Here is a 14,230-nt window from a genome sequence, read left to right as displayed (position 1 = left end):
AGGAACTGGAAACACAGGGAATCCAGGGCGGATGACGCCTTCAGAACCTGTAGTGAGAGTGGCGATACCGGGATGGTAGAGGGAGGGTATGGTGGAAAGGGGGAACTGATTACAAGGATCTACATATAACCTCTTACCTGGGGGACGGACAACAGAAAAGTGGGTGAAGGGAGACATTGGTCAGGGCAAATATGACAAAATAATAATTTATAAATTACCAAGGGTTCATGAGGGAGCGGGAAGCCGGGCAGGGAAGTGAAAAATGAGGACCTGATGCCAGGGGCTTAAGTGGAGAGCAAATGTTTTGAGAATGATGAGTACAATGAATGTACAAATGTGCTTGACACAGTGGATGTATGTATGGCTTGTGATGTGTTGTATGAGCCCCTAATAAAATGATTTAAAAAAAGAATCCAATAAGCAAAATAAATGTAAAATGTTAACACCTTAATAGCAAAATGATAATCCAATAATAAAATGGGCAAAGAATTTGAAGAATGCATTACAATATATGCAAAGATAGTTGAATAGGTCACCAAACATGAGATACCCAGCATCAAAGAAAGACGGGTCATAAGCACAAGTTGCCTCTGCACTCCTATGGATGGAGAGAATGAAAACACAGACAAGCAAAACATATGAAAAAATAACAAATGTCGGTATGGATGTGGGAAAGTTGAACCTGTAAACACTACCGTGGGAATGCAAAAATGGTAGACCTGTTATGGGAAAAATGGGTAGGAGTTCCTAAAAATAGACCCCCAAACTAAAAATGGACTGCCTGTATGACCCAGCAATTCGATTTCTAGGAAGACTTGACAGCAGGGATTCAAAAAGAGACATTTACACTAATGTTCATTGTAGCATGCTTTATAATTTGAGTCAAGAAGTGGAAGCAATTTTATGTCCATCAGGAGATGAAGGGATAACACAAGTTGCTACATACGTACAATGCAATACTACCCAGCCAGAGGTATAAATGAAGTCTAGAAGCCTGTCGTATAGGTGAAGCTTGAAGACAATATGTTGAGTGAAGATAATCACAAAAGGACAAATATTGTCTGGTGAAACCCATATGAAAGGACAGGGAAGGGCAAATGTATATAGACCAAAGTTTGTTAGTGGCTATGTCAGGCAGTGGGAGAGGAGAAAGGGAGGTTAGTAATGATGAAAAAAGTAATGACAAAAGTGCATTGCTTAAGAGTAGGATTTCTCAGTCAATGATGGCAATTGTTATCCATGACTGTACATCTTTAAAAAGTTATATTAGCAAAAGTCATGTAAGAGATACATTGACAATGGGGTAATTTCTTTTAAAAAATGTAGCTGTTGAGGCTGTTTAGGTATAACCAAGTAGCTCATGTTATTTGGCTTCTTGATTTGTAGATTTAGGGTCATGGTTTCATCAGAAGTTCTGATGAATTGGTCTAATACATATTTCATGGTTCTATTCTGCCTCCTAGTTCAATGCATAGCTCTTGAGGTCTTAAATGCTTACAATATGATTTTTTGTTCTTTGATACCTGATCCCTTCAACACCTCACGATTGCATGGGCTTGTGTGCTTCTTCCATGTGGGCTTTGTTGCTTCTGAGCTAGATGACCGTTTCTTTACCTTCAAGCCTTTAAGACCCCAGAAGCTATATCTTTTTATAGCCAGGCACCATCAGATTTCTTCACCACATTTGCTTATGCACCCGCTTTGTCTTCGGCGATTGTGTTGGGAAGGTGAGCATCATGGAATGCCAGTTTAATAAAACAAAGTATTCTTGCATTGAGGGAGTACTTGAGTGGAGGCCCAATCAATGTCCATCTGCTACCTTAATACTAAACCTATACATATATGCACATAGATCTATTTCCACATCCTCATATAAAAATATATTTACATATGTATATGCCTGTATTTAGACCTCTATAAATGCCCTTTCCCTTCAACCACTTTCCTCTATTTCCTTTTACTTTCCTATTGTCCCACTATCATGTTCAGCCTTCATTAGGGTTTCAGTAATTCCTCTGGGTTACATTACCCTTGGTCATGCCCTACCAGGCCTCCTACACCCTTCTTACCACCGATTTGGATCACTTGTTGTTCCCTTGTCCCTGGGTTTGTTAACACCATTTCCTTTCCCCCCACCTCCCCCTCTCCCATGTCCCCCTGGAACTGTCGGTCCCATTGTTTTCTCCTCCAGATTGTTCATCCAGCCTATCTTATTTAGACAGCCCTGCAGAGATAATAACATACACAAAAACGAGACAGAGCAAAACCAAGCAACAAAATAAAACAAAACAACAACAACAAGCCAATGACAAAAAAAAACAAAACAAAATACAAGCAAGAAAGAAAAGCTTGTAGTTAGTTCAAAGACTGTCTGTTGGCCTTAAGGAGTGTTTTCCAGTTGAGTCTGTTGGGGTGCCAAGCCCTGGCCCCCAAATCTGTTTTTGTTATTCCCTGGGGACTTTGTTGCTCTGTTTCCCTTGCTGTTCTGTTCCACGCCCTTAGTGATTTGCCTTGGTGTGGTGGGATCAGATCAGGTGGCATTCCCACACTGTGTCTCTAGTGTTGTCCCCTATAGGGCTATGGGTCAATGAGGGATGTTGTGTCTCATAGTGGGGCCGGCCATGTGGTCTTCTCTGTGGATTGACTGCTCTGAGTGGGAATATCATCCTCATTGCATTGTGGGCCAGGATGTGCTCCACTCTCTCTTGCTCCCCCTTCATTTGCTCCCATGGCTTATTGAATTCTTGTTGAATATATATTGTTCCAAGTTATTCCTCTAGATGGTAGCTTATTTTTTCACTTTTTTGGTAAAGCCCATTGATGGACAAAAATTTCAAAATCTTTGTGTTCTCATTTATTTATTTAATCCTTTGCTCTTTGTGATTTTGTTATTGTATATAGCTAATCCACTCTTGAAAGCTAAGCCTGGCAGCACTGCCACCTGCTAGTTCTTCTAAGAGTTTTAGGATTTTAATTTTCACCTTTTGGCCCTTGATCCCTTTAAATTTTATTTTTTAAATGTATTATGTGAGGAATGGATTCTATTTCATTCTTCTGTATGTGGAAATCTAATTTCCCAGGCCCTATTTCATTGCAGTAAGTTACTTACTTTCTGGCCATAGTCTTTGTAACTCCCACCAAATGACTTGGGAGGCGTCGCACATGTGAGGCACTTGTGGCCCACGACAAGCTTGCTAATAATGTAAATAAGGTGCATGGTACTCCTGTGGGTGGGATAATGAATATCAGGTGTATAGAGCCTAATGCAAGGGTTTGTCAGTTTTGCCATCCTGCTGGCTCTAATTGAGCCATGTTAGAGTTGGAGAAGGTGACGTCACTGTCCCCAAGAAAGAAGAGACAGTGGCGGAGCTATAATTCAGAGGAAGCACAGATAGAAGTTTGATTTCCTCTGTTCCTCCTCAGAAGCACTTCTGTGAGACCTGACATTGATTTCAGAGACCCAGTGGCCCCTGAGCAGTCTCTATTTAGCACCCTGCCTCTGGATTGCACTGTAAGGACCCCGCTGTAGGTATTCATATCCATTCAGCAGTCAATAGTTTCCAGTAAGGGGAGGCGCTGTCACACTCTAAATGGGCCCCTGCAGAGTTCTGCCTTCCACCTGTTGCCATGGAGTGTGTTGGCTTCTGGTATAACCTCTACTGAAGATGCTCGCTGCTTAGCCACAGCAGCCTCACTCCGTAGTCCTCATGGAGAGGACAGAACAGAATGGATTCAGCTGGCCTGTTGGTTTTAAAAGGGTGAATGGCTGGGGTAGTGGCAGGTTTGCTTGAAGAAACTATTTTCTTACCATAAGAAACGTGTTGACTTATTGATTGTTGCCTGTCTGTAGCTCTCTGTCCCTTTGTTCTACTCCCAAATTCCTAGTTCCTCAAAACTGAGCACTGTTTGCATTTCTTGTTTTGTTTTTATTTGGGGGGGGATGGGGGTGGTGAGAATGCTCTGAACTTGTTTATGCTGAAATCGTCCCAGATTTCCTGTATCAATCTTTCTGACATGCAATTTTTAAATCACTGACTTTGACCTGCTCTGTTGCTCTTCTCATGATGCATTCAACATTGCACGTGGATTGGAGAGAGGCTTTAAGTCTCCATCAGCTCCCGAACACTGTTGTGCATGGGTTTTTGAGGGGAAAAAAAAAATCAGTAGTATCACGTCTCAGCCACTCATCAGAGGAGAATCTTATTTAAATGTGTTCCTGATGCGTGGTTGAAATTAATCTTGATTTCCTGTCAAACGTACAGGGATTTTACAATGTAGTTTATAATAGCATTTAATTCCTCTAGAGTCCGGGTTAAGATAAACAAGTCACTGGCTGTGATTTCCTATAAATATAGCAGATGCTGTGGGACTGAGCTTAGTTATCAACTCTGCCGACTTTAATTTTATGGATATAAAATGCTGTAAAATACACTGTTTATAAAAGGCAGGGACAATTCTTCAATGGGCCTCAGTAGCCAAGATTCCTAACTAACATCAATCTCTCTAACTAATATTTGGTATCCTCCAAGGGTGTATATTTAAGATTGCAGAGTGATTGCTGGAACCTTTTAAATTTGCAGTGGGATCATTAGCTAGCATTTCTGTCATTGATCTATTATAACTTGGCTGAATGAATTCCATGTGCCTGAAATTTTGTGAATAAGGCCATTCTCTCAAAACTTTGCTAGGTGAACATTTAACAAGTAATCTAGGTAGTTATGTATTGCACGCTACCCTCCTACCTACATGAACGCTTGATTATATATATATATATATATATTTTTTTTTCTTATATGAAGATGAATAGTAATGCCTAACCAGGCAATGTACTTAGGAATAGAATTTCTTAAAACATGAGCGTAATTCAAGCAATCTGCTGTGTATGTTATATAAATTTAAATCTAGACCTGGAACATCACCTGAAAGCATAGAATTTGTAAAAAAATGAAAATTTTATCCCGTATATTCTGAATTCACTTAAAAACATCCACTCCACCTATTTAGTATTTCAACTGACATTTACATTTACAACAGCAATAAAACAATATTGTTTAATTTTCCTATCAACCTGGGTTTCTTCTCCTTGTCCAGCTCTTGGCCCACAGGACCACGTGGTCCGTGAGGCTCACAGCCGACCTTCACAGCTCTCCAGGGGCCTTTGCCAGTCACATCCCCACTGCCACAGACCCAAGCATCTGAGGCAACACACCAATCTTTTCCAACACCTCGATGGATAGACAAAAGTTACTCTCTTGGTGAATGTGTGTGTGGATTTCTAGTCTCGCTATAAGTTTTGAAGAGGTTTCTAGTCTCTGTACAAGCACGGGTAGCACTGTGGGTTAAGCGTTGGATTGCTTAGTTATAAGGTTGGTGGTTCAAAACCGCCAGCTGCGGCATGGAGGAAAACGATGGCAGTGCACTTCCCTAAGGAACTACAAAGTCTGCAACCCTAAGGCTCAGAGCTACTCTTCCTGATTGGGTCATTGGGAGTCAGTGTAGACTCAGTGGGTGGATTTTCTTCAGTACGAAGATAAAGTGAGTTGTCTTACATCCTGCAATTTAAATATGAATTTTTGTTATGGTTGAAAATATACACAGCACAAAGCACAACAATTCAGATACTTCTACGTGTACAATGCAGTGATGTTGATGGCATTCTCTGAGCTTGGGCAAACGTCTCGCCCTCCTTTTCTTAGCAAGTTTTACGTAAGCACGCTTTCCCAAATAATTAATTGTTAAGGAAAGCACCTGATTGAGAAGGGGAAAATCAACCTCTCATCAGAAATATGTTGCCACTACTGGTGCCACTGTTGGGTAAGAGTGCATCACCAACTGCGAGTTTCGGCATTGAAACCCAGCAGCATCTCCAAGGAGAATGTGCAGACTCTGTCTCCCATGAGGATTTAGACTTTGCAGTTGGAATCCATTATGGTGGCAGTGCCTGCCCCCAATCTTTTGGTTTCCACTTGCCCGCAAATGGATCGGACTTGATTTAGAAATTGTCACGGAAATCAATTGCTGCTTAAGAGCTAATCAGTGGGTAAAGACAATGGATGACCTTTAAACAACTGGATTCATTGGGCTTTCCTTCTTTTCTCCCAGATTATCCAAGCCTGTCCAACATCAAAAGCATTGCCTTGTATCAAAGAGAAGCCCCGAAGGATCTCCCACTAACTGGATTACATTCCTCTTTCAATGGTCAGTTAAAAATTAATGCTGTAAACTATTTTTGTCCAGCGTTCTTTCTAAGGATGCAGTGCTTTATGTGTGCCATCACTCTCTCCTAGGAGACGTCGTCTACAGTCTCATGTGCATGACGGTCACCTGTGGAACCCTCCTTGTGATTCTTCTGAAACTGAGGTAAGGGGAGACTGGGCCAGCCTGGAAGGGAATCACGTTGCCATGGGAAAGTACATTTTATGACGGTAGAGTTTTAAAAGGGCCTGAGACCGAAGACACCATTAAGATACACTAAAAGACTCTTTATGTGGGATAAGTCCATGGAACGATAGCTCTCAGTTTTCCTCTGTAAGGAAAATGTGAGCAGAGTATTTTTTCTTGTGTTGCATTTTAATACTGCTTATGTGGGGTAAGTTCCCCAAATTCAACTATTATTAACCATGCCCTGGACTTCTTACAAAATCCAAATGGGATTTTGATATTGTATCATTTCCAAATCAATTGCAGCATGAATAAATTCACATAGTGTAGCTGCTGTGGACTTCATACAGTTTATATTTATTTGAATATTTGTCACTCTAATTTTACATACACTAATGGATTTATTCATATTATAACATTTACTTATAGAAAGAGACATTTAATGAGGCCACATAGGGTACATGCCAGAAAGACTCATTACTATTGCTGGACATTAATTTACTCCTTTTAAATCTACCTTTTGCCTTGGAGACTTTCATTGTTGGATTGTAGTTATGTTTCAGAGAGCATGTGGGATTTTTAAGATGAAAGAGACACCAACCTCTAAATTTCTAACTAAAATTTTGAATTTTTTTACTTATTTAGCATTGAAAACAGATCTCAAAGGTGTTCCCTAATTTACTTTTGATCCTTAAGAAAAATATAATTAATCCCATTTCAAAATGATTTCAAAGTCATTTTCTTATTCAGTATGCACATGTGTGCATATTTTAGATATAATACATGCTACTGAAGAACACACACACATTCACACTCACATGAACATATCTGCCTGTAATATTTTGTCTAGAAAGGAACAGAGGTACTAGATATATCTCTTATTTCACAAAACTTAAAGACTCAGTAAAGTATACGATGCAAAAATGTTAAACTAAAAGACTTTGAAGAGCAAGGAGATAGAACGGAATCAGGAGGTTAAGAAGCATAAGGCATATCTGAAGTATGTGCACCGCCTATTGACATTAAAACACTTTAAATGCAAGTGCAGTATTTGTTGGAACGAACTCTCTGAATGTTTAATTTGTCAATTCCCAACATTTATTCCATAAAAAAATCCAATGCCCTGAGGTTATATTTGAATGAAAAGATAGTTCCTGAGCGTCAAAATGCTCATTATAGGGCAAAAAAATTAGTATGGCTCTAAGAGGGAATTTGTTAACTTTTGCTTTATTTGGTAAAATATTATGACCCCCTTCATTTACTGTGTCTGTCTATATATTTCATCACAAGTGTTGTTTCAGAATACAGATTGTTTTCTGGTCTAGCAAAAATCTCTCAATTAATTTTTTCTTAGCCACACCCACAATTGTAAAGTTTACACCGGCCACACACACACAAGCTGGTGAATCCTAAACATAAATGTGGGACACAGTGAACAGGGAAAAGGTTTAGGTCATTCATTATTCCCTGGGTGTTAGCATATTTTCACTTCCCAGCTCTCCAGCACATAATGGTGTATCACTTTTCAAGATGACAGTGGACGTGTTATTATTATAGATGAAAGTCTTGAATGTACTGTAGTATGGATTCAAAAGACAATCATTCATACTCTCGAGTACATTACAATTACCATTAGGTCTCATCCTCTTTAAAATTGGTCGCAATCGATTGAAAACTGTAGACTCAAAATTCTGTAAACAATGAAAAAGTTGGCACAGAGGGAAAACAACAAAAACAAAAGAAAACATAGCAAACGCATCATCAATGACAAAAGTGTTTTACTCCCAAACTACAGGATAAGTAATGCCTTCCTAGTGGAACATTTGCTGTTATTTTCTGGTGGTCAGGCCCGGCATATGTCACCACTCTCTGAGTGAAGTTTCGGAGTTTTACATTGTTGGGTTTTATATGAAATTAAAAAAAACCTCAGATTTTTTATGATGTTTGTAGTGAGACCAATAGTTTGAGAATAAAACAGGATCCCTCTCTGTTTCAACCTTGAAAATGATTACCTGGAAAGCACATTTAAATGTATACTTGTCCTTGCAAAGATCAGGAATTATTCTACTATTGAGATTTCACATTCAGAAACTGATTCCCGTACCCCGCCTCCAGGGACTGAGTTTATATTAACTCCTTTAAAAATGTAAGCCACAAAGATGTTTGTAAAATCATTAAAATGCCCTATCATTAATGTTTACTTTTACTTTTATATAGAACCTGCAGGATATCTAGTCAAACAAGAAGTCCTTCACCAATCCAAAGACCTGGAAGCCTCATGATTCATTGAAAGTCATGGATCATTAACAATCACATTCTTTAAAGAAAAAAATTATAGCTAGTTTATAGATATGTTTTCATCAATAAAAATGTTAGAATGGATTTAGTGATACTGTTTCATTAACTATAGCAATGTAAGTACACTATAATAATACTGCACAAAGATTTTAGATTTTATAGAAATATTTAAGTAAAATTATACACTCTTATAGATATGATATTGGTACAGAGTTAAACTGTCCTCTGTAACAAAGTACATAATTTCATATTATGTTTCACAGAATTAGCTTTACTAGAAACATAAATCTGTGTAGTATTAATTAGCTGCATTATAATATGGCATATTTAGTTATCAGGAATTTTTTCTGATAAATTTATGATATTAAATTAACTTTCTAAAATGAGTGGCACGATGACATGAGAACATCATATATGAAGAAAACAAAATGTTATTGAAAAGACAAGAAAGAGAGAAAATATCAAACTGAATGTCTGAAGAAACTCTGAAACTTGCTCTTGTACATCGAATAGTTAAAGCTGATGGAAGAAATGATGAAGTCCAAAGAGCTGAGCAGAAATTTCAAAAGCAGACTGTGAAGACCAAGTAAACGATTCTAGTGAAATGTGCAAACACCCGAGAGTAGAGAACAAAGAAGGAATATGCTCCATGTATCTCAAGCTGAAAAGAAATGAAGAAAAAATTCAAGTAGTACTATTGGATTCTTTTTTTAATTTAATTTTTTTATTTGAATTTCTTTTTTTTAATCATTTTATTAGGGACTCATACAACTCATCACAATCCATACATACATCAATTGTATAAAGCACATTTATACATTCACTGCCCTTGTCATTCTCAAAACTTTTGCTCTCCACTTAAGCCTTCGGCATCAGGTCCTCATTTTTTCCCCTCACTCCCCGCTCCCCCCTCCCTCATGAGCCCTTGATAATCTATATATTGTTATTTTGTCACATCCTGCCCTGTCTGACGTCTCCTTTCACCCACTTTTCTGTTGTCCGTCCCCCAGGGAGGAGGTCACATATAGATCCTTGTAATCGGTTCCCTCTTTCCTACCCACTCTCCCTCTACCCTCCCAGTATCGCCACTCACACCACTGGTCCTGTAGGGCTCATCCGCCCTGGATTCCCTGTATTTTCAGTTCCTATCTGTACCAGTGTACATCTTCTGGTCTAGCCAGACTTGCTATTGGATTCCATGGGGTCATTAGGCATTGCCATCGACTCAATGGCCATGAGTTCGATTTTCGTTTGCTTGTTTGTTTGTTTGGTTGGTTGGTTTTATGGGCAAAATATTCAGCAATGCAGGAAGCATCAAAAGCAGACGGAATACACAGATTCACTGCATCCAAACAGTGGCCAATATTCAGTCATTTCACGAGGTAGCTTATGATCAAGAACTGAGGGTACTTAAGGAAGATACCCAAGTTCCACTGAAGGCATTAGTGAAAAACAAGGCTCCATTACTTCCAGAATACAATTGAAATGTCTCATCAAGTTGATTAGGGAGTGAAACGCTCCATCATCTGAGCCAAGATAGTTGAAAGAAAGACCCCGAGGGAGTTAGCTGAAAGATAGCTCACTGGGAGAACTTTGGGAGGCCATTCAAAGAGAGGTGACCTATCAGAATGCAGAAATTATTGAATAATATCATATGCAACTATAATTTTTATGAATATAATTCAACAAGGGTTACACCCATACTTCGAGAGAGAGCTGCTAGAAATTCAAGGCAGATTCAAAAGAGGAATGGCATGAGGGACAATATTACTGCTCTCAGATGGAGCTAGGTTGTATGCAGAGAATACCTGAGAGATGTTTACTTACCTAATTTTATAGCACTAAATATTTATTAAGTTACTAAATATACTTGGTTTTAAGTTACTAAATATACTTGGCTAGATGATTAGTCTTAAAAATCAAAACATCTTTAGATTTTTATACTTTGAATTTTGTTATTTTCCCCTATGTCTTTATTTCATATTCATAAGTTGTAAAGCTGGTGAATTATATTGCTTGAAAATAAATCAATGTGTAATTCAAAAATGATATATTATTATAGATGTCTGCAATAAAAAACAGTATCATTCTCCATGTTATTTTCTATAGTTGGCCTGATTTGACATCAAGATACAATTATGATTAGGATAATCTGTAACAGATAATTTTAGTTAAAATTTTAATAAATATGTGTTTTCCAACTGCTCAAAATAATATAGTAGTCATTGCTCAGAAAAGTCATGATGTTATATTAGCTATTGAAGCTGTTGAATTATATGTTTGAAAAACTGAGGATACCATTCTAATGGCTCCATTAATTGACAGAATTAGTGGCATAGTTATAATAAGTGACATAGTTATAATTAGTGACATAGCTATAAGAGTTCAAATTATTTTTGCAAATTTTATCTCATATCTATTGTTTGCTATACTTTGGCCAAAACTCCCTACATTACATTGACTTGAAGTCATCGTTTAGTTTTGCTTATTCATTTGCAAAGATACCATAGTTCCTTTTAACCCGGATGGAATTATCCAGTAAGTCATTGATCTCATTCTTTCAAGGAGTTCTACGTGTTCACGTGGTTGTTCAGAGGATTATGTGAAAAGTATGCATATATTGCTACTTCTAAACCACTGTTATTAATTTAGATCTGCTAATATCGGGGAAAACACAAACTTTCTCAGAGGGAATCTGAGGAAAGAAGTCCAGTTTATTTTCATCAAGAAGAGGGGGAAAATACAAAATCAAACACTTCCCTTCACACAAAAAAGCCCCTCTTTGCTCAGTAAATTTAACTAGTCCATTATCTGCAGAATTGCAGAAGGAGGGTGAGCTTTAAGATCGTGTGGAACTCCACAGAGCTGGGAGCCCACCTTTTGCAGGGCATAACACGTATAACCATCAGGACTGGAAAGCTAAAGAGTCTTAAACACGAGGTTAAAGAGTTGTCTTAGGCTGGATTCTCCAGAAAAGCAAAACAAATGACACATATATCTCTATATAGAGAAAATTTATATCAATAAAATTGCTGGCAGTTGTAGATACAGGCTAGTCTGAACCTAGGTAGAGAAGTTTCAAGTTTGTGGCTCAGATGTTAAAGTGGGAGCATGCTTCTGACTTGGGTAGCTTTGAAGGCTAATGAACCCAAGATCTTTGGGGAAACCCCTGGCTAGTTGGTGGTTGCATATGTGCATAAATCTAATAGCAGCAAATCAGATGGTAGGTCAAATGAGTTCCAGAATCATCTGGCAATATGACAGGCCATTGGCTCAAGTCCCAAGAACCTGAGGTCAATGAGCCAAATGCAGGACCCAGTCCCAGCAAAAAGGAAGTAAAATTTTCCACATGCAGGAACCAAGTTTTGTCTCTGAGGACACTTCCTTTCACTTGCTTCAGAGCTGTGATCTGGAGAAGCATTCTACCCTAATATTTTGACAGTTAATTGAATGCTCACAGGTCTTATGGTGAAGTGGATTACATGGGGTTATATCACACCATGTGAAAATTCTAGGCCTTAACTGCCAAACCACTGAGAATTCTGACGCAGGCAAGTTGATACAAAACCTAATTATTATAAGAGACAAGACATTATAAACATGGCTAATGAATACAATGTCTTGAGTTATTATTGCTTTGTCTTCTTTGAAGAGTTTTAGGGCTATGCGGCTTACATTTAGGTCTTTAATCTATTTCGAGCTGATTTTCACGTAGAGTGAGAGGTCTGCATCCAGATTTGTTTTATTCCATGCAGAAAATGAGTCCTTCCTGAACAATTTCTGTGTGTTGATGGGTGCCAACAAGTCAATTTCAGCTTAATGGGATTGACCCAGGTGGCTTCTAGGCTGTGATATTTGCTGGAGCATACCTCTAAGGTTTTTCACCTGTGCAGTTGCTGGCTAGGTATGAACTACTGAACTTTTTAGCAGCTGAGTGCTTAATCATTGCGCCAACACCAGTGCGTCTCAATGTTTATCACAGTAACGCTATTCTTTCCCCATTAACCAGAGATGTGTAGGCTTATTTTAGCATCTCAATTGTATTCCATTAGTCAACAAGGCTGTCATTATTCACAGTATCAGACTATTTGGATGTATATATCCTTCAAGTATGTTTTGAGATTGGGAGGTGTGTTTGACCCTACTCTGTTCTACTTTTGCAAGATCGTTTAGTTCCACTTCTGCCAAGACAGATATTGAAATTGAGATAGGTAATCCCTTGATTCCAAAGATTGCTTTAGGAACAATTGACATCTGAACAATAGTGAATTTTCTAAGGAGGAAAGATGCCTTATTTATTTCGTTTTCCTTTAACTTCTTTAGCAGTAATCTATAGTTTTCTGAATATAAATCTTTCATTGAACTAGTTAAAGTTATTCGGAGGGGTGGAAATTTGGCCTCTACTCAAGTACTCCCTCAACACAAAAACACTTTGTTCTAATAATCCAGCACTCTGAGATATTCACCTTTCCGACAAGATTGCTGAAGACAAAGTGGGTTTATAAGCAAATGTGGTGAAGAAAGTTGATGGTGCCTGGCTATCAACAGATATAGCGTCTGGGTTCTTAAAAGCTTGGAGATAAACAAGTGGCCATCTAGCTGAGAAACGACAAAGCCCACATGGAAGAAGCACACAGCCTATTTGATCATGAGGTGTCGATGAGATCAGGGATCAGGTATCAAAGACCCAGAGCAAAAAAATCATAATGTGAATGAGGGGGATGTGTGTGGAGTAGAGGTCCAAAGCCAATCTGTAAGCAATTAGACATCCCCTTCTAGAAGGGTCGTGGGGAGAAGATGGCCAGTCACTGTGCAGTATAGCATTGATGAAACATACAGTTTTCTTCTGGTTCTTTAATGCTTCCTCCCCCCAACTAATTCTACCTTACAAATCTGGATAGAACAGAGAATGTACATGGCTACAGATAAGAGCTGGACACACAGGGAATACAGGACAGATAAACTCCTCAGGACCAATATTGAGAGTAACCACACCAGGAGGGTAAGGGGCAGGTGGGGGGAGAAAGGGGGAACCAATGACAATGACCTAACTATAACCCCCTCCCAGAGGGATGGACAACAGACAAGTGGGTAAAGAGAGACATTGGACATTGCAAGACATGAAAAATAATAATAATTTATAAATTATCAAGGGTTCATGAGGGAGGTAGGGGGAAAATGAGGAGCTGATACCAAGGGCTCAAGTAGAAAGAAAATGCTTCAAAAATGATGACAACTGAGTTAGTTAATTATGCCAGCCTGGCCGATATTCACATGTGGGGCTAATTGAAAGGCGGAGGGATAAATGGGTGGTGAAGCCTCGCCTTTCTAGTTCTCGGCTTTCTTGTTTTGTGATGGTTGCACCGGGTGCAGCTGCCTTAGCAGTTCCCCGCTTCAGCTTGCAAGATTGACTTCCTACAAGACATCCCCAAGGAGAAGCTACATGGACCTATCCCGATGCAGCCCTGGGTGCTGGAGCAGCCGTGTGGAAACCCCTACTAGTGCTGAGATGCTTGTTCGTTCACTGACTCAGCTTTCCTCCTGCAGTCGG

General features: G+C 38.9%; 1 protein-coding gene across 1 annotated transcript in view; it reads left to right on the top strand.

The window, feature by feature from the left end:
• The window catches only part of GFRAL (GDNF family receptor alpha like), a 95,036-nt gene extending 86,365 nt beyond the window's left edge, over nt 1–8,671 (top strand). The window contains exons 7-9 of the mRNA XM_004696552.1: nt 6,103–6,198; nt 6,288–6,360; nt 8,599–8,671. Coding sequence (XP_004696609.1) covers nt 6,103–6,198; nt 6,288–6,360; nt 8,599–8,671 — 242 coding nt within the window. The remainder of the gene's footprint in view (nt 1–6,102; nt 6,199–6,287; nt 6,361–8,598) is intronic.
• The last annotated feature ends 5,559 nt before the right edge of the window (nt 8,672–14,230 follow it).

Source organism: Echinops telfairi, unplaced genomic scaffold (assembly GCF_000313985.2).
Source record: "Echinops telfairi isolate 266 unplaced genomic scaffold, ASM31398v2 ScPeMD7_3533;HRSCAF=4204_1, whole genome shotgun sequence".
NCBI classification, from domain to species: domain Eukaryota; kingdom Metazoa; phylum Chordata; class Mammalia; order Afrosoricida; family Tenrecidae; genus Echinops; species Echinops telfairi.
This window is presented reverse-complemented; position numbering and strand designations above follow the sequence as displayed.